Source organism: Watersipora subatra, chromosome 4, assembly GCF_963576615.1.
Source record: "Watersipora subatra chromosome 4, tzWatSuba1.1, whole genome shotgun sequence".
Classification (NCBI taxonomy): domain Eukaryota; kingdom Metazoa; phylum Bryozoa; class Gymnolaemata; order Cheilostomatida; family Watersiporidae; genus Watersipora; species Watersipora subatra.
In genome coordinates this window covers 36,495,410-36,519,925 of record NC_088711.1, presented here as the reverse complement: position 1 = coordinate 36,519,925, position 24,516 = coordinate 36,495,410, and the positions used below count along the sequence as shown (strand labels likewise).

Below are 24,516 nucleotides of genomic sequence, written 5' to 3'. Positions count from 1 at the left end.
GAGCCCGCTGTCTGACAGTGCATTGAGCCCGCTGTCTGACAGAGCATTGAGCCTGCTGTCTGACAGAGCATTGAGCCCGCTGTCTGACAGAGCATTGAGCCTGCTGTCTGACAGAGCATTGAGCTCGCTGTCTAACAGTGCATTGAGCCCGCTGTCTGACAGAGCATTGAGCCCGCTGTCTGACAGTGCATTGAGCCTGCTGTCTGACAGTGCATTGAGCCTGCTGTCTGACAGTACATTGAGCCCACTGTCTGACAGAGCATTGAGCCCGCTGTCTGATAGTGCATTGAACCCGCTGTCTGACAGTGCATTGAGCCTGCTGTCTGACAGATCATTGAGCCTGCTGTCTGATAGTGCATTGAGCCCGCTGTCTGACAGCGCATTGAGCCCCCCTGTCTGACAGTACATTGAGCCCGCTGTCTGACAGTGCATTGAGCCTGCTGTCTGATAGTGCATTGAGCTCGCTGTCTGATAGTACATTGAGTCCCCCTGTCTGACAGTACATTGAGCCCGCTGTCTGACAGTGCATTGAGCCTGCTGTCTGACAGATCATTGAGCCCGCTGTCTGATAGTGCATTGAGCTCGCTGTCTGACAGTGCATTGAGCCTGCTGTCTGACAGAGCATTTTTCACATGTTTGTTATTCAAGCCTTGTGGTTAGCTTAAGGCACTTTTTTAAGGCGTGTGAATGTTATAGATTGCCAGTAATATCTCCACCTAGGCACCACACTTGCATTAGAACAGAAACACAGGCTAGTGGTGTTTAGAAGATTGTGTGGGAACTATAACTATTGTATTTATATGTAGAAAGGAGGTCAACATAAAATAAGACAGATTATTTCATCATTTATAGGGTTTGGGCTTGTATGGAGCATGACTGGAGAGGAGGGATTACCTGGAGGCACATTCTTTGGAATCTACGTGTTGTTCCTTCTCTGCTCTCTCGCTGGTCTGCTCATGCCCTACATTCGTCTTCCACCATTACTAGGTAAGCTACATTTGTCACCTCTTGTGTCTCTTCTTGTGTCTCCCTAAGCATTATGTAATCAGTAATTTTTCTCACTTCCTTTTTTAATCTCTAACACTGACAACAGAATGAGCTAAAAAAAAATTTTACATCATTACTTTTTTGTGATGACATACCGGAACTAATATCCATTGAAAAATTGACAAACATTTATTCTGCAGCTTCGATAGTTGTACTTAAAATCTAAGCTACTTTGCAACATTTGGTAAAACATCTGTGCGCCAAAATAATTCTAGGACAAAATGGGCATGATGGAGTTATATGTCACAAATATATAATATAATATATATCTCAAAACCATTTTTACTCATTGAAAATGTTATACCCCAGTCCTCATTCAGTAGTCATTCAGTCCTCGGCAATAATTCAGGCTTCAATGATGTGCACCATTTTATTGGCAGTTGTGTGATAAGCTGATTCTGTGGCGGATACACTTCTGCCATATTATCTTTCCTTTCCTTCAGGTATGCTAATCATGGGATGCATTCTGGGTAATGTTCCCTACATCAATGTTGCGAAATACATCGATTCAGGCTGGTCTGCAGCCATCAGGTAAGCCAAAGGCGGGCATTTTATTCTTTTTATAATTGCAATATCTTGATGAAACCCAATTCATTGTATGCTATTGCTTGTAAATATGCTTTTGTGGAAACATTGCAGTAAGTCTGATTCTGTTGATGTCTGTATATTTACAAACTGTTTCACTCTGTCAAGTTACCGGGAACAGTTCAACCAAATATTGCCTTGAATTATGATTATAAAAGTCGTGGGAGCTCTATATTAGTAACGGGTAATTTCCGTCTTTCTTTTTATAAATTTTCAAATTTTTGTGTTCATGCAAATACGTATAATATTAAAATTTCTATCAAATATCTGAACCTGAGATGTTTTCTGTTAAACTATATGTTGCTGTTTATTGTATAGCTTTCGAAATATTTGTGATTTTAGCCGACACCTAGTTTGTAAAAGCAATTAATGTGTGGTATTCAAATAGCATCACATGTTTTTGTAATATTCACATGAACAAAATTTTACTTTTTCAGACTTTTTGATATTGATTACAATTCATTACTGGTTTGCTACTGCCAAGCTTTCTTTTGTATAACTGATTAAATAGAGTGCCTCTACAAACGCTGTTGCATCATACTTACTTTCTAACATTCTGCTCGGAAAAGACAACTTCTCACATTGTCATTTTAGCTGTTAGTTTGTCGTTTCAAGTTTTCAATCGGGGCAGGAGTATTAGCTATTAGAACTCGTACAGAGCCTTTGTGGACAAATGAGTGTCTCTTTTGGTATTGGATTAAATTAATTTATTACAATGTAAGTAACTTGTAATTAGCTTTTTACATTGCTTTTTTACAAAGGTAATTTGACAAGACAAATGCTTTGCTAAATGGAACATGAAATATAGGTTTCTCACTAAATAGAACATGAAATATAGGTATCTTACTAAATGGAACATGAAATATAGGTACCTCACTAAATAGAACATGAAATATAGGTACCTCACGAAATAGAACATGAAATATAGGTATCTTACTAAATGGAACATGACATATAGGTACCTCACTAAATAGAACATGAAATATAGGTATCTTACTAAATAGAACATGAAATATAGGTACCTCACTAAATAGAACATGAAATATAGGTACCTCACGAAATAGAACATGAAATATAGGTACCTCACTAAATAGAACATGAAATATAGGTACCTCACTAAATAGAACATGAAATATAGGTATCTTACTAAATGGAACATGAAATATAGGTACCTCACTAAATAGAACATGAAATATAGGTACCTCACGAAATAGAACATGAAATATAGGTATCTTACTAAATGGAACATGAAATATAGGTACCTCACTAAATAGAACATGAAATATAGGTACCTCACGAAATAGAACATGAAATATAGGCACCTCACTAAATGGAACATGAAATATAGGTACCTCACTAAATAGAACATGAAATATAGGTATCTGACTAAATAGAACATGAAATATAGGTACCTTACTAAATGGAACATGAAATATAGGTACCTCACTAAATAGAACATGAAATATAGGTACCTCACGAAATAGAACATGAAATATAGGTACCTCACGAAATAGAACATGAAATATAGGCACCTCACTAAATGGAACATGAAATACAGGTACCTCACTAAATAGAACATGAAATATAGGTATCTTACTAAATGGAACATGAAATATAGGTACCTCACTAAATGGAACATGAAATATAGGTACCTCACTAAATAGAACATGAAATATAGGTACCTCACTAAATAGAACATGAAATATAGGTACCTCACTAAATAGAACATGAAATATAGGTATCTTACTAAATGGAACATGAAATATAGGTACCTCACTAAATAGAACATGAAATATAGGTACCTCACGAAATAGAACATGAAATACAGGTATCTTACTAAATGGAACATGAAATATAGGTACCTCACTAAATAGAACATGAAATATAGGTACCTCACGAAATAGAACATGAAATATAGGTACCTCACGAAATAGAACATGAAATATAGGTATCTTACTAAATGGAACATGAAATATAGGTACCTCACTAAATAGAACATGAAATACAGGTACCTCACTAAATGGAACATGAAATACAGGTATCTTACTAAATGGAACATGAAATATAGGCACTTCACTAAATAGAACATGAAATACAGGTATCTTACTAAATGATACATAAAATACAGGTATTTTACTAAATAGAACATGAAATACAGGTGTCTTACTGAATGGAGCATGAAATACAAGTATCTAACTAAATAGAACATGAAATATAGGTATCTTACTAAATGTAACATGAAATATAGGTACCTCACTAAATGGAACATGAAATATAGGTACCTCACTAAATAGAACATGAAATATAGGTACCTCACTAAATAGAACATGAAATATAGGTATCTTACTAAATGGAACATGAAATATAGGTACCTCACTAAATAGAACATGAAATATAGGTACCTCACGAAATAGAGCATGAAATATAGGTACCTCACTAAATGGAACATGAAATACAGGTACCTCACTAAATAGAACATGAAATATAGGTACCTCACTAAATAGAACATGAAATATAGGTATCTTACTAAATGAAACATGAAATATAGGTACCTCACTAAATGGAACATGAAATATAGGTACCTCACTAAATAGAACATGAAATATAGGTACCTCACTAAATAGAACATGAAATATAGGTATCTTACTAAATGAAACATGAAATATAGGTACCTCACTAAATGGAACATGAAATATAGGTACCTCACTAAGTAGAACATGAAATATAGGTACCTCACTAAATAGAACATGAAATATAGGTACCTCACTAAATAGAACATGAAATATAGGTACCTCACGAAATAGAACATGAAATATAGGTATCTTACTAAATGGAACATGAAATATAGGTACCTCACTAAATAGAACATGAAATACAGGTACCTCACTAAATGGAACATGAAATACAGGTATCTTACTAAATGGAACATGAAATATAGGCACCTCACTAAATAGAACATGAAATACGGGTATCTTACTAAATGAAACGTAAAATACAGGTATTTTACTAAATAGAACATGAAATACAGGTATCTTACTGAATGGAGCATGAAATACAAGTATCTCACTAAATGGAACATAAAATACGTGAACCTTACCAAATAGACCATGAAATTCAGATACTTTACTGAATGGAACATAAAATACAGGTACCTTATTAAATAGAACATGAAATGCAGGGACATTACTAATTCATACGTAAAAGCAGAGATAGTTCCACAAATTCTGTTAGCATAATGACTGTACGAGTCATCGAATTTTTTTATACTTTGTAGAAGTGTTGCACTGGCGGTTATTCTAACACGGGCTGGGCTAGGACTCGACCCGAAGGCTCTCAAACGCATGTCATGTGTGGTAATCAGACTTGCCTTTTGTCCTTGCACTGCTGAGGCTCTTATCTGCATGGTGACAGCACACTTTCTTTTGGGATTTCCTCTAATCTGGGGTCTTATGTTGGGGTGTGTTTCTCTTACTACATTCGTATTTTTAGCTAGCCAGTTTTAAGGCACTTGGACACTTAAGTGTGCTCCATCTTAAGTTAATTTCTCTATTTTCTTCTTTTTCCATATTACGAAAATCCAATTTTGAAACTGACGCGCTGAAGAAATGATATATGTGATAATTAGTGTGAAATAAAATGTTGTTTTTTGTGGGCCTCGAACTCGTGACATCATGATTCATAGCACAACACTCTATCACTTGCACCACTCAACCACATTCCTAAATTGTAGATTAATCTCTAGTATTATAAGAGTGACGCTCCGGAACGGCTACAAACCCGAAGTTTCATGCTAAGAGGCATTCACTTGAATTATTATGAGGCATACGCGCATCTTCTCCGGGAACCGTCAGTTATTGTTCTTTCTCACGGTGTCTAATACTGTTTCAAAGTTCACTTTTTGTTTTTTATCCTATTCTCCATTAGCTAAGCTGTGACGACTCCAAGTAGTGACATCAACGGTCTCACATTTCCCAGTATAACAAGCTAGGTTAGTGATGACCAGAGGACGTCTGTGGCAGTACATTCATTGGTTTAATGCTTTTGATTGGCTATTTAATCTCTTGAGCTTTCCATGTATTCAAATTGAGATTATCGTTTGTCTGAGAATTACTGCGAGACATCTTGTGTGTCAAATAATACGGTAAAGATATATAGCTGTTGGAGATGTGTCAAGTGCTTCTGTCTGGTAAGGGGAGTTTAAAAAAAGTGGCTTAATGCTGTTGCAGGCACCTCGTGCTCGCCTGCAACTGAGTAAGAGTGTGGTTGATGAACCCCATGACCTTTGCATTGGTACTGTTATAAGGGTGTGCTAGTGGTATCTATAGACTCTCCTGCAATGAAATGAGAAGATGGCATTCTCATAATATGGATATGAGTATTGCCAAAATAAATCTTTAGGTACTTTTTCATCATGTTCTCTACAATTGCGGTATTATTATTTATGTTTCCATGGTGCGCAGTACTGCGAAGCAGCCCCCTCCGAACTCGAGGGGATTGTACGTTTCCATGCTGCGCAGTGGTTTTCAGCAAATACCGCAAATTAGCCAGAGAAGAGAAATTGTATAAATCGAATCGCCTGACGGAGAAATAAAATCGATCACGGATACCGAACGTCATAAACAGTCTTTTTTATTATTCTGTCGTCATTATACTTTTATTTACAATACACATTCACAAGGTTTTACAAACCTTAACATACTTTTTACATAGTAATATATTTTTAATAAGTATTTTTAAGTAATATATTTTTTAAACGTTAATTTAGGACTTGCCACCTATTTTTCGAAATGTTGGCATCGATAACAAAGTCCAGGAAAGTAATCACCTCATCATCCTCGTGAATGCAGACTATAATTAAATTTATGTGAAAGAAGATCGGAAGAATAGTGAAAAAAACAAGATTAGCAGGACAACCTTTGTACTAGTTTATGGCCATCGAAAAATCTGTCTCCCCAGCATGAGAGCTATGCGCAGCCACTGCGCAGTCGCTGTTTCCTTGCTGCGAATTTGCACTGGCTTCGCACTGATCAGTGCGCAGTGATTTCAGTGCGAAGACGACGTTTCCATGATTCGGAGATAGCGCAACTCCGAAGCACTGCGCATCATGGAAACATAGTGAATGTGAACTATGCGGTCACTCATTCCTGTTGAGTCCACCTTCATGCTGGTTTTTAAATAAAGTTTACCAAAATAGACGAAACATTAGGAACGTAAAGTGTTGTTTTCTGTTGCAGGTTTGTGTTAGCAGCCGTATCTCCAGCGGTGGTAGTACCATCACTTCTGGAACTTTCTGACAAAGGTTACGGAGTTGACCAGGGGGTGCCAACTCTGGTGATTGCTGCCGCCTCATTAGATGATGTGCTTGCCATCAGTGCGTTCACTATACTCCTCAGTGTTGCATTTTCAGGTAAGTTTTATTTGTGGTCATAACTGGATTAGAGAGAGTATGCGTTACAGTGCAGCGACACTTCAAGCTAGTTCAAAAGAAAGTTTCAGAGTCAAGCTAAGGTGAAGGATAAATCTACCTTGAGAGATTCCAACAAAATATTTTTATTCGGTGCAACTGTCATCCTTTCCTTTAGTACTTTCTCTCATCAACTTTCTCTGTAATACTCTGTAATGGAGAATCTTCAGGAAGTAATTTTTTGTGTAGTCGAGCCTCAACTTACAATCACTTCTGCTTATGAATATTTCAATACGGCCATATAAAATTAGAGCACATACACGTTACAGTACTTGTCGCAACCTATGAAGTGTTAATTATGACATATGACATCTAAATTTTCTAATAAGGGTTCAACTAGTGATAAATTCCAAAACTTGATGAAAAACATAAACTTAGCATAATACAAAATATATAAATTAGGGTAATTTAAAGTACATAGTGTAAGTTAGAGAAAGTTACTCTTAGGTTTTTTATCACTTATTCAACCAGCAGACCTACATGTATTGCCAAACCTACACTCTGTTCTCATGTCTCTAGGGTAGAGCAACAATAAAAACCTTTCTTCTGATTATTACTGCCATTAGTTATGTATATAATTTAGGATTTGCAACCAGTTTTTACATAGTCCTATAAATACATATTTTTAAATGATGAACGCTGTTATTACTTGTAATATTTATCATTGCTGTTTGGGTTCTGGAATGAATTAGCCAAAATATTGAGTATTCTTGTAAAATTTATATACTCCAAAATTTGACACTTTCGACATATGACGCAAATTTTGAAACATGAATTATGTTGATCTCAGCTCTCTAAAACTTTCGCTTAGTTAGTACGTAGTAGTTTGAGAAACCTCCTTACCAACAAGTATTACGGTGTGATACCTGAATTGCTTGGGTTAATGTTGATAATCTACAATGGCCTACTATGGTTTGTATGTACTCATAAAATATGATTGGTTCTGATGGCATAGGTTACGCTCATTTGTATTAGTAGCCGTTGTTGTTTGTAATAATCAGTCTCTTTCTTATTGGTCTATACTCATTTATCAGCTCTATCCTTATTGGTCTATACTCATTTATCAGCTTCTCCCTTGTTGGTTTGTACGCATTTATCAGCTCCTCCCTTATTGGTCTATATTCATATCAGTCTCTGTCTTATTGGTCTACACCCCTATTTGTCTGTACATTTATTAGCTCCTCCCTTATTGGTTTAGGATCTTCTACGTTATTGGTCTATACTTATTTTTTAGATACCACAAACATTGGAGTAACTATTGTGAAGGGCCCACTTGAGGCTCTCGGAGGAGTCATTTACGGAGTTATCGTAGGAGTCATCACCTGGTACCTTCCACCTTCTACCCATGTATGTAGGTCTCTCCATTGCTGATATTAACCTGCACCTTGTATCTCTCAACTTCTTCTAATGCATGTAGTTATTCTCTCCATTCATGAGGTACAGGTTGATTTTTGAGCTTTTACAAGCTAATGTTTGATTTGGCACCTCATTAGCATATCTATGAGATCCATTTAAACCATAATTGCCACGAACAACTTTTATTGTATTTACTAGGTAAATCAGACACGCTGATTCCGATTTTGTATTCAAAATAAAGATTAGTCCCCTAACCTTCAAAGTCATTTCGGCTTTTTTAAAGCGTTTCAATATCCATTTCAAAAACAACACAATCGGCATTACAAGCTCCACCCATAAATATGTGACGAAACTTAGCTTTTTCAAGAACAGAAGTTAGAAATGTTTAGTCCGATTTAGAATAATAGAGATGGGTGTCTTAAAACCCATTATTATCTAAATCTAGCCTGTAAAATAATTTCAGTTTTTATGAAAGGTATATAAACTATTTAAAATTGCTCGTAGCTTGTTACTTGACGTTTAAATGGGCTAAACGCCAAGGAAAATGAGCTCAAAAAGCACGGTTTTATCACAAGCTAGCGTTGTTATCGCGCTTTTTAAATATGCAATGCTAAATAGCTTATCTACCTTTCAGAAAAGACTGATATTACTTTTACGGCTGAATTTAGATATTAATGGATTTTAAAACACCCATCTCTATTATTCTAAATCGGTCTAAACATCCCTACGTAACTTCTGTTCCTAAAAAGCTAGGTTACGTCACGTATTTATGGGCGGAGCTTGTTATGCCGATCGTGTTGTTTTCAAGACCGATATTAAAACGCTATAAAAAATCCTTCATTACTCTGAAAGTGAGTGGACTAATCTTTATTTTGAGTACAAAATCGGAATCAGCGTGTCTGATTTACCTAGTAAATACGATAAAAGTTGTTCGTGACAGTTATGGTTTAAGGCTGGTTCACACTATATCGCCATATGTTGGAGTTGTCCTTTTGGCCTTCATCGTCAACTATGTCCATCATAAACCGATGGTATCGATGAAGCAAGCCGGATATGTTGGGAAAGTTTGCAGCTGTCAAGCTTTCTTGATAGTTCGCTGAGCATCAACGACAGCCTGTATAATGGTGCCCCATTTCGGCGATGGTAATTCGCTGCTGTGGATAGCGTGATCTGTCTATTTCCGTTTATGATAGTTATTTAGGGACTAGTTTTTTATTTGAGCACGCGGCAAGAAAGATGTTCCTTCGCAAAAAATTGAAATGAAAACAGAGAACACTACGTCACGGACTAATCATTGATGTAAACACGGATGAGTTTGCGGTAGTGTGGACATCGTTATCACCGATGATCACCGATGATCACCGAAGCATTGTGGCATCAACAGCGAGATACGGCGATATAATGTGAATCAACCTATAGTTACAAGATTGTCATTTTGCTGTATATTTAGCAATACCAAAAGCACTCGCAGGCAAACCTGTACCTTCTAGAATCCTACTGAGGTCGTAACAGTAGCAAATATACCAAAGGCATATTCAGCTATTATATATTATTGAGCTTTTAAAAACAGTTGATGAGAACGTAGTAGATTGTGCTATATCAAGCAATTGGCTGTTATAACCCCACAATAGGATGTGGATTATATTGTGAGATTATCTCTGTCATAGTAACTATAACAGTCGCAATTCAATTAAATTCTCTATCGATATCTAATAAGGCATTTTAGCATTACCAAATGCATAGGTTATACAGCATGAGTTTGGTTAACATAGACAAGAAACAATAAAATGTTTATAGATATCTCCAGTTACAGTTTTTACTTATGCATCGTCAGGCATTCACTTATTTCCCGTCAAGGGATCCTTCCTGACACAGTTATTCTGTACTCCGGTAAAGGCATAGTTACCATGATTCACTTGAAATTTTAAGGGATATGCAGTTGAAATCTGAACACTCCATGAGGACCCCCCCCCCCCTTATAGGATGCCCCTATTCAGGGAATCTGAAAGCAGTAGAATTTATGGCTTGGCTTCCATAGAGAGTTGTGTCGTATGGCCCTGGCTGGGCATCTGTTGATTAACTGTCTATTATAAATTACAATAGAAAGTTTATCAGCATTTTGAGTTATAATAGACAGTTTATCAGTATTTTGAGTTTTAATGGACAGTTTATCAGGATTTTGAGTTGTAATAGATAGTTTGTCAGTATTTTGAGTTGAAGTAGGCAGTTTATCAGTATTTTGAGTTATAGTAGACAGTTTATCAGTATTTTGAGTTATAATAGACAGTTCATCAGTATTTTGAGTTATAGTAGACAGTTTATCAGTATTTTGAGTTATAATAGACAGTTTATCAGTATTTTGAGTTATAATAGACAATTTATTAGTATTTTGAGTTGAAGTAGGCAGTTTATCAGTATTTTGAGTTATAATAGACAGTTCATCAGTATTTTGAGTTATAGTAGACAGTTTATCAGTAGTTTGAGTTATAGTAGACAGTTGATCAGTATTTTGAGTTATAGTAGACAGTTTATCAGTATTTTGAGTTATAGTAGACAGTTTATCAGTATTTTGAGTTATAGTAGACAGTTCATCAGTATTTTGAGTTATAATAGACAGTTTATCAGTATTTTGAGTTATAATAGACAGTTTATCAGTATTTTGAGTTATAATAGACAGTTTATCAGTATTTTGAGTTATAATAGACAGTTTATCAGTATTTTGAGTTATAGTAGACAGTTTATCAGTATTTTGAGTTATAATTGACAGTTTATCAGTATTTTGAGTTATAATAGACAGTTTATCAGTATTTTGAGTTATAATTGACAGTTTATCAGTATTTTGAGTTATAATAGACAGTTTATCAGTATTTTGAGTTATAATAGACAGTTTATCAGTATTTTGAGTTATAATAGACAGTTTATCAGTATTTTGAGTTATAATAGACAGTTCATAAGTATTTTGAGTTATAGAAGACAGTTTATCAGTATTTTGAGTTATAATTGACAGTTTATCAGTATTTTGAGTTGTAATAGACAGTTTATCAGTATTTTGAGTTATAATAGACAGTTTATCAGTATTTTGAGTTATAATAGACAGTTTATCAGTATTTTGAGTTTTAATGGACAGTTTATCAGTATTTTGAGTTATAATTGACATTTTATCAGTATTTTGAGTTATAATAGACAGTTTATCAGTATTTTGAGTTATAATAGACAGCTCATAAGTATTTTGAGTTATAGAAGACAGTTTATCAGTATTTTGAGTTATAATAGACAGTTTATCAGTATTTTGAGTTGAAGTAGGCAGTTTATCAGTATTTTGAGTTTGAGTATTTGCCAGCTAAAATACCAAACATCATTCAATGTTTAAGGTAAGCTGTTCAGTGTGTAGCTATAGAATACCTAAATCAGGACTTATACTTAGGCATTAGCTGTTGCTTTATTTTTTACTATCATCGGAAATTAGTGATGAGAGTATTTCTCCTTGTAGAAAAATCTCGATGTGACGAGATCATTTCTGCTTCTTTGTGGAGGTCTATTTGCACTGTTTGGAAGCACAGCTGCCGGCATTGAAGGATCTGGAGCACTTGGTTGTCTCACCCTACCATTTGTAGCAGCAATCAAATGGAGGCAGCAGCTGCCTCAGGGAGTCACTGAGGTAAAGCTATTTAGTTCATGTGAGTCTGATTTTGTTGTAGGTGTTCGCTGTAAAATTTTTCTTAATCAAAAATATTTAATCAATTTGAACCATTACGTTATCCTTAATAGATCAGGCTCCATCAGCCACTCGAAGTAATAAAATTGTTAGTATTTTATTAGTGCTCTAGCTTTGTTTAGGTTTTCTTTTTTGCATCAATAAGTACATGTGTATCAATAAGTCCATGTGTATCAATAAGCAAATGTATATCAATAAGTACATGTGCATTAATAAGTAAATGTGTATCAATAAGTACATGATGTGTATCAATAAGTACATGTGTATCAATAAGTACATGTGGATCAATAAGTACAAGATGTGTATCAATAAGTACATGTGTATCAATAAGTACATGTGTACCAATAAGTACATGTATATCAATAAGTACATGTATACCAATAAGTACATGTATATCAATAAGTACATGTGTATCAATAAGTACATGTATATCAATAAGTACATGTGTATCAATAAGTACATGTATATCAATAAGTACATGTGTATTAATAAGTACATGTATATCAATAAGTACATGTGTACCAATAAGTACATGTGTATCAATAAGTACATGTGTATCAATAAGTACATGTATATCAATAAGTACATGTGTACCAATAACTACATGTGTACCAATAAGTACATGTGGATCAATAAGTACATGTGTATCAATAAGTACATGTATATCAATAAGTACATGTGTATCAATAAGTACATGTATATCAATAAGTACATGTGTACCAATAAGTACATGTATATCAATAAGTACATGTATATTAATAAGTACATGTATATCAATAAGTACATGTGTACCAATAAGTCCATGTATATCAATAAGTACATGTGATTCAATAAGTACATGTATATCAATAAGTACATGTGTACCAATAAGTACATGTGTATCAATAAGTACATGTATATCAATAAGTACATGTGTACCAATAAGTACATGTATACCAATAAGTACATGTGTATCAATAAGTACATGTATATCAATAAGTACATGTGTACCAATAAGTACATGTATATCAATAAGTACATGTATATTAATAAGTACATGTATATCAATAGGTACATGTGTACCAATAAGTCCATGTATATCAATAAGTACATGTGATTCAATAAGTACATGTATATCAATAAGTACATGTATACCAATAAGTACATGTATATCAATAAGTACATGTGTACCAATAAGTACATGTATACCAATAAGTACATGTATATCAATAAGTACATGTGTATCAATAAGTACATGTATATCAATAAGTACATGTGTATCAATAAGTACACGTATATCAATAAGTACATGTGTACCAATAAGTACATGTGTATCAATAAGTACATGTGTATCAATAAGTACATGTATATCAATAAGTACATGTGTACCAATAAGTACATGTATATCAATAAGTATATGTGTATCAATAAGTACACGTGTATCAATAAGTACATGTATATCAATAAGTATATGTGTATCAATAAGTACATGTATATCAATAAGTACATGTGTACCAATAACTACATGTATATCAATAGGTACATGTGTATCAATAAGTACATGTATATCAATAAGTACATGTGTACCAATAAGTACATGTATATCAATAAGTACATGTATACCAGTAAGTACATGTATATCAATAAGTACATGTGTACCAATAAGTACATGTGTATCAATAAGTACATGTATATCAATAAGTACATGTGTACCAATAAGTACATGTGTATCAATAAGTACATGTGTACCAATAAGTACATGTGTACCAATAAGTACATGTGTATCAATAAGTACATGTGTATCAATAAGTACATGTATATCAATAAGTATATGTGTATCAATAAGTACATGTATATCAATAAGTACATGTGTACCAATAAGTACATGTGTACCAATAAGTACATTTGTACCGATAGGCACACGTGTATCAATAAGTATATACATGTATATATCAATGAGTACATGCGTATCAACAAGTACACGTCCATATGTATACCCTGATCTTTGTTATACAACAATTTTGTCTCATACATACATTGTAGCTTGGAAGAATAGCAAGCAATCATCTCCTTCATGTATTTCCTATAAGGAGTTGTTTATTATCAAAAAGGCCCTCATCTTGAGTGACTCATCCATAGATATAGTAAACCCTAAACTATAGTAGGGTTTACTATATCTATGGACTCATCTATCATTTTGTTGGACACTAGAAAAGCCTCTACAGTCATCGTAAAACTTGTAGCTTGAGCAAGTCTGAACCTAGCAACTGACATTAGAAATCACAGTCTATTTGAGATTTAAAGGATAAGCTTCCTTAGCTTGCACAGTTTTTCAATATACTCCGTTTATGTGATATCATTAAGTTGGGGGTGTGTATTGGTGTTCGTTATTCCTTAGATAACTTGTGAAATGAGCTGGTCAACATTGACTTCATGTTGACCTCATGTTGATCTCATCCTGTTTATTTATCAATCGAAGGTATTAACTACATTTGAGTATATACTGTGAAGCCAGTCAGCTGTCGTCAGTAATCATTAGCCAGTTAGGAAGCTGGCAAATATAGTAGTTATCACACCTTTTCCATTTAGTGATGTAGAGAATACAATGCATTGTGGGATACATATATGACTTCATGGCTACCAATTGCAATTTTAAGATGAAAATATGTATCAATTCAGCCGAGTTTTTTCTGTAATGGCTGGTGTATGTGTGTGCGTGCGTGTGTGTGTCTCCCCATCATAATTGAACTTGATTAATTTAGTTTTCAAGCCTCAACATGAGAACTTGCTGCTACGTCATTGCTAGTTGGTTTGTACTTGCAAGCCATCTTTACAACCAGACCTCATGCGTTCCTATAACCGGCCTTTATTGATCTTTTTTAATTGCTGAGATAGTAACAATTGTCAACCTCAAATACAAATAAAAAGGGATGATTCTGTGCCATGATTTGAAAGTGTCATCTATTTTTTTTTTTAATTAACATCATGTAGTTTGTAGAATAACTTATTATTGTGTGGCTCCTTTCTCTGCAATTCAATCATCACCTTACAAAGTGGGTACCCCTTTGTAATCTTTTCCTGTCCATCAGCTGTTTCAATCTACTCCTTGTCAAACTAGCTGAGTAGTTAATGCACTTGACGCTGTTTCTCTATAATAGAGATATAATATCTCTATAATTGAGATATAATCTCTCTATTATAGAGATATAATATCTCTATTATAGAGATATAATATCTCTATTATAGAGATATTATATCTCAATCGGTGTTAATTTAATTGAAATTTGTTCAGTGCTGTTATCATTACAGTTGTGGATCTTTTAAGGGTCTCCTTTAGGATGTTACTCTTTTTAATGGCAAAGTTTATTTTCAAACTGTTGTTTTGCCAAGGTGTGATTTTCTTTTACCATTTTGTGACATTTTGTTATTTTTATGGGATAGTTGTTAACGATCGGATAATATTAATAGTTGACAATGCTGATAATATTTTGACAATCAACAAAATTTGTTCTTTTTTGTTTATAAAATCACTTGCAAGGTTGGAAAACCTTCCCTATCTAGTGGACTGCATCAACTTTATTTTTATCGTAAGACCTCTTCTGTATACTCTGAATGCTGTCATATCTTTTCTCTCTCTCTTAGTTCGCAGCAGACTCCATTATCAGTTACAGAGTCTTTTGAATTGTGTTGCAGCTGCCATCTGAGAGGCACATGGGGTATCTGTGGACTCTCTTTCAGCCCCTACTGTTTGGACTCATCGGAGCAGCTGTGGACTTCCAACAGATAAATGCCAGAGTCGTGGGTGGGTAGATCTTACGTCTTACTGTATAGTCATGCCGAGTGGCTGGCGTATCCGTTATGGCAGTTAGCCCTGTAGTAATGTCATTCTGTTCTCATTATGTTCTCTGTACGTATTGGTTCTTGTGTATTCACTGCAAGCATTAGATAACTATCGCTTATGTCAGTGTAAAATACTTCAAAATGTCTTGCAAAGAATAAATACGCGCATGGGCTGACATTTAATAAAAAAGTTAGGATTTTTGTGTGACCAAAATCTTTGTTATTTTGAGCTAGCTGGAGAATAATCTACTAGTTGAATTTACCTAATCATTATAGGAAATCAACCTGGTCCAGATTTGTGTATGCTGATCTTTACCAAGGAGGCTGCGTTTTGTCAGCACAATAATGGGTCAGTTTTGGTAATAAACCGTAAACTTGTTTTAGGTCTGGGTTTGGCAGTTCTCCTCATTGGATTGGTCGGCAGGGTAATTGTATCCTTTCTGGCAGTTCTAGGCTCTGGTTTCACTCTCAAGGAAAAACTTTTCATTCCTCTTGCCTGGCTTCCTAAGGCCACTGTCCAGGTCTGTCTCTCTACTTGGATTTTTTATGTATAGGACTAGCCATTCAGAGCGGTCTAGTTATCATGTGGCTGGTTCACACTAAATCTTCGTATGTCAGGGTTGTCTCCTCCGCGATTATTCATCAACAATGCGCATCGAAAATCGATGACAACCCGAGGCACCAACCGAGGATATGTTGAGAAATATTGCAGCTGTCAAACTTTTTTGATATTTCGCCATGTCTGTGTAATTCCGCACCCCTTTGGCGATGGTGATTGGCTGTCGCGGAGTGCTTAATCTATACTTCCTATTCTGACTGTTGCTGCGGGACTAGTATATGATCGTTTCATCGACCACATTGTAAAATGAGAATACTCTGTTACATACTATTTGCTGATGTAAACGCCGATGGGTTTGTGGTAGTATGAACATTGTTATCACTATCACTTATTATTATAAATTGTGAGCTTAACGCCGACATACTGCTATATGGTGTAAACCTGCCTTTAGGCTAGGTAGGACCTGCTGAAAAACTGCTATTAGATTTAAGATGTTTTTCATTACAAGCAGTTAGTATTCAAATCCTTGCTTCTACTAATAAATACACGCAATATATTTTTGCGTGCGCTAGATGTTAGTTAGGAGTATAGGCTGCTGGGAGCAATAATTTTAGTCTAATTAGGAGGTCAAGGGTGTGCAGCTTTGTTGAAATATTGTCCATCAGCACAGTTGTCATAAGGAATTAGAATTTTTTTTGGAATGATAGTTGCTACTTTAATTTTTTAAAGTTATCTTCTCTTGGATATTTTTATACGTTTAGGCAGTGTGAAAGCTAAAATATCCTGCAGAAATATCGCGTGAATTCTTTAAGGGTGATATCGCAGGCGTTGTTGCTGATACTACCATATAGGAGTGTTTGACATATCTATCTTTCTCAAAGTTTGTTGTACATGTCCGGTTATTGCTATTAAAATCTTGGAATAAAGAATCCTTAATGCAGAAGATTTGATCTTGGAACCTCCCGTTTGTTAGTCCAACACCTTACCAATTCACCCACACGAGCTTGATAGATTCGCTAGGCGATATATGTTGCTATATGACTTAACGTCACAGAGAAGGGTAGCTCTTATTAGTAAGCTTACTCAAATCATCCATTGGCAATGTGCCAGGCTAATAGCAAGTGGCAGGCAACTCATAAGCTGATTTTTAATACCAGGCAATGCTAGGTAGTACAGCTACTCTATATATATATATATATATATCTCCTGTCCGTCTGTATTATTGTCTGCCCAGCAATAAAGTTTTAAGAGTGACAAATACGCTGCAAACTGAATTTGAACTCACAACCTCCAGTTTTGCTGCACATTCATTTATCCGATACACTATTTATACGATACGCTTGCTACACCATGGAATAAATTTGGTACATGGAATACATGCCAATCTTTCATGACTTCACGTTAAACACTACAGCTAGCTTGATGTGTAAAGCCATACCAAAAGAAAAATCTGTGAAGCCTCACTAGAAGAAAAATGTTTTTAACATTTATGCTAATAATACTGGAGCCTTAACCAGCTCAAGTTGGAAACAACACTGGATGAAATTAATATTTTACAAATATGAGTTTTACAAATTTAATAAATATTTACTTGTATTCAGCATTGAGACATCATCATTATAAAAGGTCACACTATTAGTTTCAAACAAATCTCTATATTTAAATATTGATGTTTGTCTGTCTTTACCTTTTTCTGTCCAGCTATAGCGATTAAGTTTTAAGAATGATATATCTGCTGTGAACTGGATTTGAAATCACAACCCCCAGTTCCGCGAACATCCATTTATCCAATACACTATGCTGTCCAACTGGCTATACCATGGAATAAATTTAGCACATGGAATACATGCCAATCTTTTATGGCTTCACGTTAAACACTGCAGCTAGCGTTGGTATGGTAAAGCCATACACTATGTTTCCATGATGCGCAGTGCTTCGGAGTGGCGCCCTCTCCGAATCATGGAAACGGCGGCTTTGCACTGAAATCACTGCGCACTGATCAGTGCGAAGCCAGTGCAAATTCGCAGCAAGGAAACAGCTGCTGCGCAGTGGCTGCGCATAGCTCTCATGCCGTGGAGACGGATTCTTCGAGGGCCGTGAACTAGTACAAATGTTATTCCGCTAATCTTGTTTTTTTCTATTCTTCCGATCTTCTTTCACCTATATTTAATTATGGTCTACACCCACGAGGATGATGAGGTGATTACTTTCCTAGACTTTGTTATCGATGCCAACACTTTTCGAAAAATAGGTGGCAAGTCCTAAATTAACGTTTAAATAATATATTACTTAAAAAATACTTATTAAAAATATATTACTTTATAAAAAATTGTGTTAAGGTTTGTAAAACCTTGTGAATGTGTATTGTAAATAAAAGTATAATGATGACAGTAGCATAAAAAGACCGTTTCTGACGTTCGGTATCCTTGATTGATTCAATTTCTCCATCAGGTGATTCGATTAATACAATTTCTCTCCTTTGCTAATTTGCTGAAAACCACTGCGCAACATGGAAATGTACAATCCCCTCGACTTCGGAGTACTGCACACCATGGAAACATAGTGATTCTAGAAGAAAAATGCATGCTCATAAGTGAAGAAAAACGCTTAAACTCATATAATAGATAATAATCCTATTGAAATCAGTATAGATCTGTAGTAGGCACTGCAGCCGGTATGGTATGAATTACACAGAAATAAACACAGTAAACAATAATAGCACAGTACACAGAAATAAACACAGTAAACAATAATAGCACAGTACACAGAAATAAACACAGTAAACAATAATAGCACAGTACACAGAAATAAACACAGTAAACAATAATAGCACATTACACAGAAATCAACAAACACCTTTATTTAAAAGTTAGACTGGTAAATGTTAATGTTGAATGTTGATTAAAAGTAAATTTTCTCTACAAAAACCTTTGTATTACCCGTGCAACGCCGGGCATTCCGCTAGTGTAATATATATCATAAACTGTAAGTTATTTATCATTCTGATATAAATTACAGATAAATTCTGATACTGAAGAATTACTTATATTCATAACTTATTAATGCAGCTGATAAATATATGTATGATGGACAATCTCCTTGTTTTGGTCCATACATAAATAATATTTCTCACTATTACCATCTGCAATGTTGGCAATTGTTACAATCTGTCACTCAATAGGAATGCATTGTAGTATTTCTCTAACAAATCTTATGAAATTAAATATGAATATTTTTTTCTTTCTTAAATACTAATAAGTAAATAGACATATGCTTTATTTGCATTTTTTGTGATAAGAAATGATCAACTACTCAATATCCAAGATCTAGATTGGGTTAGCTTTTAAATATGGTTAAATAGACTAGATCAGTATTCAAATCAAATATTGCCTCTTACATTTGGTATCTCTTAATTCGCATCATTTTAATGCCTCCTAATGTTTTGGCATCCTTGCCTATTTGCTGGGAGCTTGTGAAATGAGGTGATAGTGTGATGGTTTTTTATAATAAGTTCTCTTATTTGTTTTTTAACATTTGTAGTTTTAATAGTCACATCAACGATGAGACATTGTTGTGCAATTTGTTCATACTCTTTATACGCTTGAAGATATTAAGAACAGCATTTTAATTGTTAATATTTTAATTTAGCCCTGAATCTGTTGTATGCTTAGCCTTGGTTCCGTTGTATGAAGAGCCTTTTGATTTGAATTTGATCTCAAAGTTATTTCGCCGACCAATGCCGACAAAAGCAAAAAAGCATAAACAAATGAAACAATATTAATAATAATGCCCTGGTTTCAATGTGTGCATAGCCTTAGTTTCAATGTGTGCATAGTCATGGTTTTAATGTGAGCATAGCCTTAGTTTCATTGTATGTGTAGCCTTAGTTTCATTTTATGTGTAACCTTAGTTTCATTTTATGTGTAGCCTTAGTTTCATTGTATGCGTAGTCTTAGTTTCATTGTATGTGTACCCTTAGTTTCATTTTATGTGTAGCCTTAATTTCATTGTATGTGTAGCCTTACTGTAGTTTCATTGTGTGTTGTGTAGCCTTAGTTTCATTTTATGTGTAACCTTAGTTTCATTGTATGTTTAGTCTTAGTTTCATTGTATGTGTAGCCTTAGTTTCATTGTATGTGTACCCTTAGTTTCATTTTATGTGTAGCCTTAATTTCATTGTATGTGTAGCCTTACTTTAGTTTCATTGTGTGTTGTGTAGCCTTAGTTTCATTGTATGCGTAGCCTTAATTTCATTGTATGTGTAACCTTAGTTTCATTGTATGTGTAGCCTTAATTTTATTGTATTCATTCTTGGTTCAGCCTTGGTCTACCTAAAGCGGTTAAATTAGTAAGAAAGATAGAGAATAGGTTTGTCAAAGCTGAGCTCATTATAATCATTCCTTTGTACGGCCAAGTATGAAATAGTTATCATTGGGGTTACAGCAAGTTGCATGTCATGCAAGGCGTGCAATCTTTTTGCATGTCCGGTTAATGAAGACTCCCAGGCTCATGTACTTTCATACGGTTGATCATCAGGATAGGATGGGTGTAGAGACTTCCTGCATCCTTGATGAAGATCAGTGTATTACGCAGTACCGGCTGTTTGAATGACTGCCTCTGACAATGCTGCTTGTATCCTGAGAAACATACAATTATAGGCCTATAATAATCGTGTATGCCTCGAGCTGATAACCATGTTACCCCACAATATGTTGATGATGTCTGAATTAGGGCTAGAGTAATGATCTGAAGCGATTCTACCACTAACTCCATCTCTCAGCACAGATTATGCTATACCTCCTATATACTCCAGCCAGACCTTCAGCTTTATGATAAATTTTAATAGACCTCCAGCTGTTATAATTTATCATAAAGTTATCTTGAATGGTGCAGAGGAGCTTGTTTATTTCTGTGTGCGCTATAATTAAGTTTTTATTATATATGCTTATCTTTATAGCATTTTGGGGAAGTCTGAGCACGTATTTTTTTAGTACACTGACCGTCCCGTGCGCCATTAAAGATTGACGGGTTTAATAAGCGTTTCCACAATTATTTCATAGTATGGTAAGGTGGCCGCGTAGCCACCTTTAGCGCGCCTGTCTGCAAAACCGGTGTTTCCGAGATCAATTCCAGTTCGAGGCGATTGTTTCGTTCTTAGCGCGCTTATTTTATCTCTACAAATGGACATACAACAGACCAACAAACACTTAGATTTATATATACTTGCATATAGATTACGCCTTAGCTGCGAATTATTAATATTTCATAATTATATCATCATTATTATTAAATTATTATTCCTAGGGAGCTGCTCATGAGCACCGGCTGATACATAAACTATACACCTTCATTTGGGGAATCTAAGACTTACACCTTCATTTGGGGAATCTAAGACTTACACCTTCATTTGGGGAATCTAAGACTTACACCTTCATTTGGGGAATCTAAGACTTACACCTTCATTTGGGAATCTAAGACTTACACCTTCATTTGGGGAATCTAAGACTTCCATTTTTATTTGGGAAATCTAAGACTTACATTTTCATTTGGGGAATCTAAGACTTACGCCTTCATTTGGGAAATCTAAGACTCACACCTTCATTTGGGGAACCGAAGACTTACACTTTCATTTGGGGAATCTAAGACTTACATCTTCATTTGGGGAATCTAAGACTTACACCTTCATTTGGGGAATCTAAGACTTATACCTTCATTTGGGGCATCTAAGACTTACACCTTCATATGGGGAATCTAAGACTTACACCTTTATTTGGGGAATCTAAGACTTGCACCGAAAAGAAAAATAAACTCTAATGTGTTGGCGGAAGGTAGGAAAGGTGTTCAGATGTGGAAGACTGTCTCCGGCCTCGGATGATAGGGTTATAAAATCCTATCCCTCCTGGCTTATCAGAAATTTAGTAGTAATCTGTAATGCATTAAAATTATGTCTATTGTTGATAACTTGCCAGTTGGTTACTAAAATAGCGCGAGTTACAGTTCAAGACTCACTCATGCTTCAACTCACAGTTATGTTTTTTATTCATGCAATCAGTTTGCCTTACATACATCTATATTTAATGCGGACTTTTGTGAATATTCTTTACTTTCATCTATAACTAGTGTGATTTCTACATTTTGTGAGCAAATCATTAATCAATTCATTTTTGGAATCATTTATGTAATAGCGTGCAGACTATAAAAGCAATAGGCCTACTACTATTTCAAATCGCTAATGTGAACTCTATGTTCAAATTGTTACTGCTCATGAAGCGATGTAGATAAACTTGTGTGTACTACTGTATAACACGGTGTAGCAGGGTATAACACTTTGGTACTACTGTATAACACTTATACCAGTGTCTAGCACTTATCTATTAGTGTATAATAGTTGTATATCAGCTTATAACACTAATGTACTAGTATTAAACACTTGTATACCAGTGTATAACACCTATGTACTAGTATACAACAGTTGTGTAACAGTGTATTACACTTTTGTACCGGTATAGTTGCTATTTTTATGCTCTCCCCGAAAAGGCTAAAGAAAAGGCTCTGACTGACTGTACATCATGCTTCTCTCAGCCTGTTCTTGTTAATCATCAGGCCTATTATCCACAGGCTCTTATAGGCTCTCGGGCCTACGACACAGCTCTGTACAGAGGTGCTGATGAAGACACGCTACGCTGGGGTCTGCATATTCTAACCATTGCTGTTCTTTGTATCATCCTCACAGCACCAGCCGGTGCAGCACTCATCAGCCTCTCTGGTCCTCGACTTCTACAAAAGTCTAAAGAAAAGTGAGTGGGCACAGTAACACTGAATAGAGAGAGAACCTTGTCCTTTTTGTCAGAAAGTCTATCGTAATGCTTGGGCTGCCAATATGCCCCTAAGAAACTAGTACCCTGGCAATTTGATATGCCGTAAGAGATCATTGGGTCTAATAACTAGACATACAATTATTGCAAAGTGTGGTAAGACGGTTTATTGGTTCAGGTGTTAGTGTCCGTCTGCCCAGCTAAATGTTGTATGTTCAATTCCCGTATAATGCAATCTTTTTTCTAACATCTAGCTGTTGCTTCGGACAGGCAGACAGCCAAGCACGGTTTTAGTTATAGTAAAGATTGCAGTCAAGATTCCAGCCCTGTATCTTACAGTCATAAGAATAGGTATCAACTTGCGTGGGCCATAGAAGTTGAAAGCTTGTATTTTACATACCTGTATGTACATATCATCATTGGAGAATGACCATATAACCAATAAAGAGATATCTGACGGGTATGCCTTGGTGACACTTGACCAGTCTACCTGTCATGAGCCTTAAACATAGAGTACAGACTATATAATATTTTCTTGCAGGTCTAAAGAAAGTCCAGAGATGAGTAAAATCGATGATGATGGTGATGATACGCATACGACTCAGCCAGTATGATGCCGCATGTTTTATGCTGCCAATATGTCTTCTTAGGTCCGCGTATGTCTGGCTGGAGCCAAAAGCTATACTAAGGTTTGACAGAGGTTAGGCTGAATTTAGGCTGAGCTATACACTGCTGTTAGCTGATTGCTTAGTTCCAATACAGAGACAATTTTTGTTTTTAATACTGATTTACACACCTGATCTATTTACATACGAGCCGACTCATCACAGATTGCACATTGCTGTTTAGTCTCGCGACGCCTTTTTAAATTGCTAGTTTCGACTTGAAATCTGTTTGTGGGTTTCAAGGCAGCGACTGGCTGCTGCAACTGTTTTCACGAAGCCAAAGTTCTCTTGTGACTACACATCAGTATCTCCTATTTCTAAACATTGTTCAAAGACTGAACAGTCTGGTCGCTAATTAGGTGTTTGTCTCCTCGTGGTGGGAGGCTTTTAGTAGTTTCCACAGTTTAATCAATTTATTTATTAAACCTCATGTGTTTCATCTCCTCAGCCTCGGCAGGGTTATGTATGCTGCTCAATATAGTTTGTGCAAT

The 24,516-nt window shown here is 35.3% G+C and overlaps 1 protein-coding gene across 1 annotated transcript in view; it reads left to right on the top strand.

The window, feature by feature from the left end:
- LOC137394204 (sodium/hydrogen exchanger 9B2-like) overlaps positions 1–24,516 on the top strand; it is a 114,127-nt gene extending 89,611 nt beyond the window's left edge. Inside the window, exons 5-14 of the mRNA XM_068080925.1 lie at positions 853–987; positions 1,491–1,578; positions 4,907–5,089; positions 6,867–7,039; positions 8,331–8,443; positions 11,943–12,110; positions 15,840–15,948; positions 16,371–16,507; positions 23,164–23,342; positions 23,902–24,516. Of these exons, the coding sequence (XP_067937026.1) occupies positions 853–987; positions 1,491–1,578; positions 4,907–5,089; positions 6,867–7,039; positions 8,331–8,443; positions 11,943–12,110; positions 15,840–15,948; positions 16,371–16,507; positions 23,164–23,342; positions 23,902–23,974 (1,358 nt within the window). The 3' untranslated portion in view covers positions 23,975–24,516. The remainder of the gene's footprint in view (positions 1–852; positions 988–1,490; positions 1,579–4,906; positions 5,090–6,866; positions 7,040–8,330; positions 8,444–11,942; positions 12,111–15,839; positions 15,949–16,370; positions 16,508–23,163; positions 23,343–23,901) is intronic.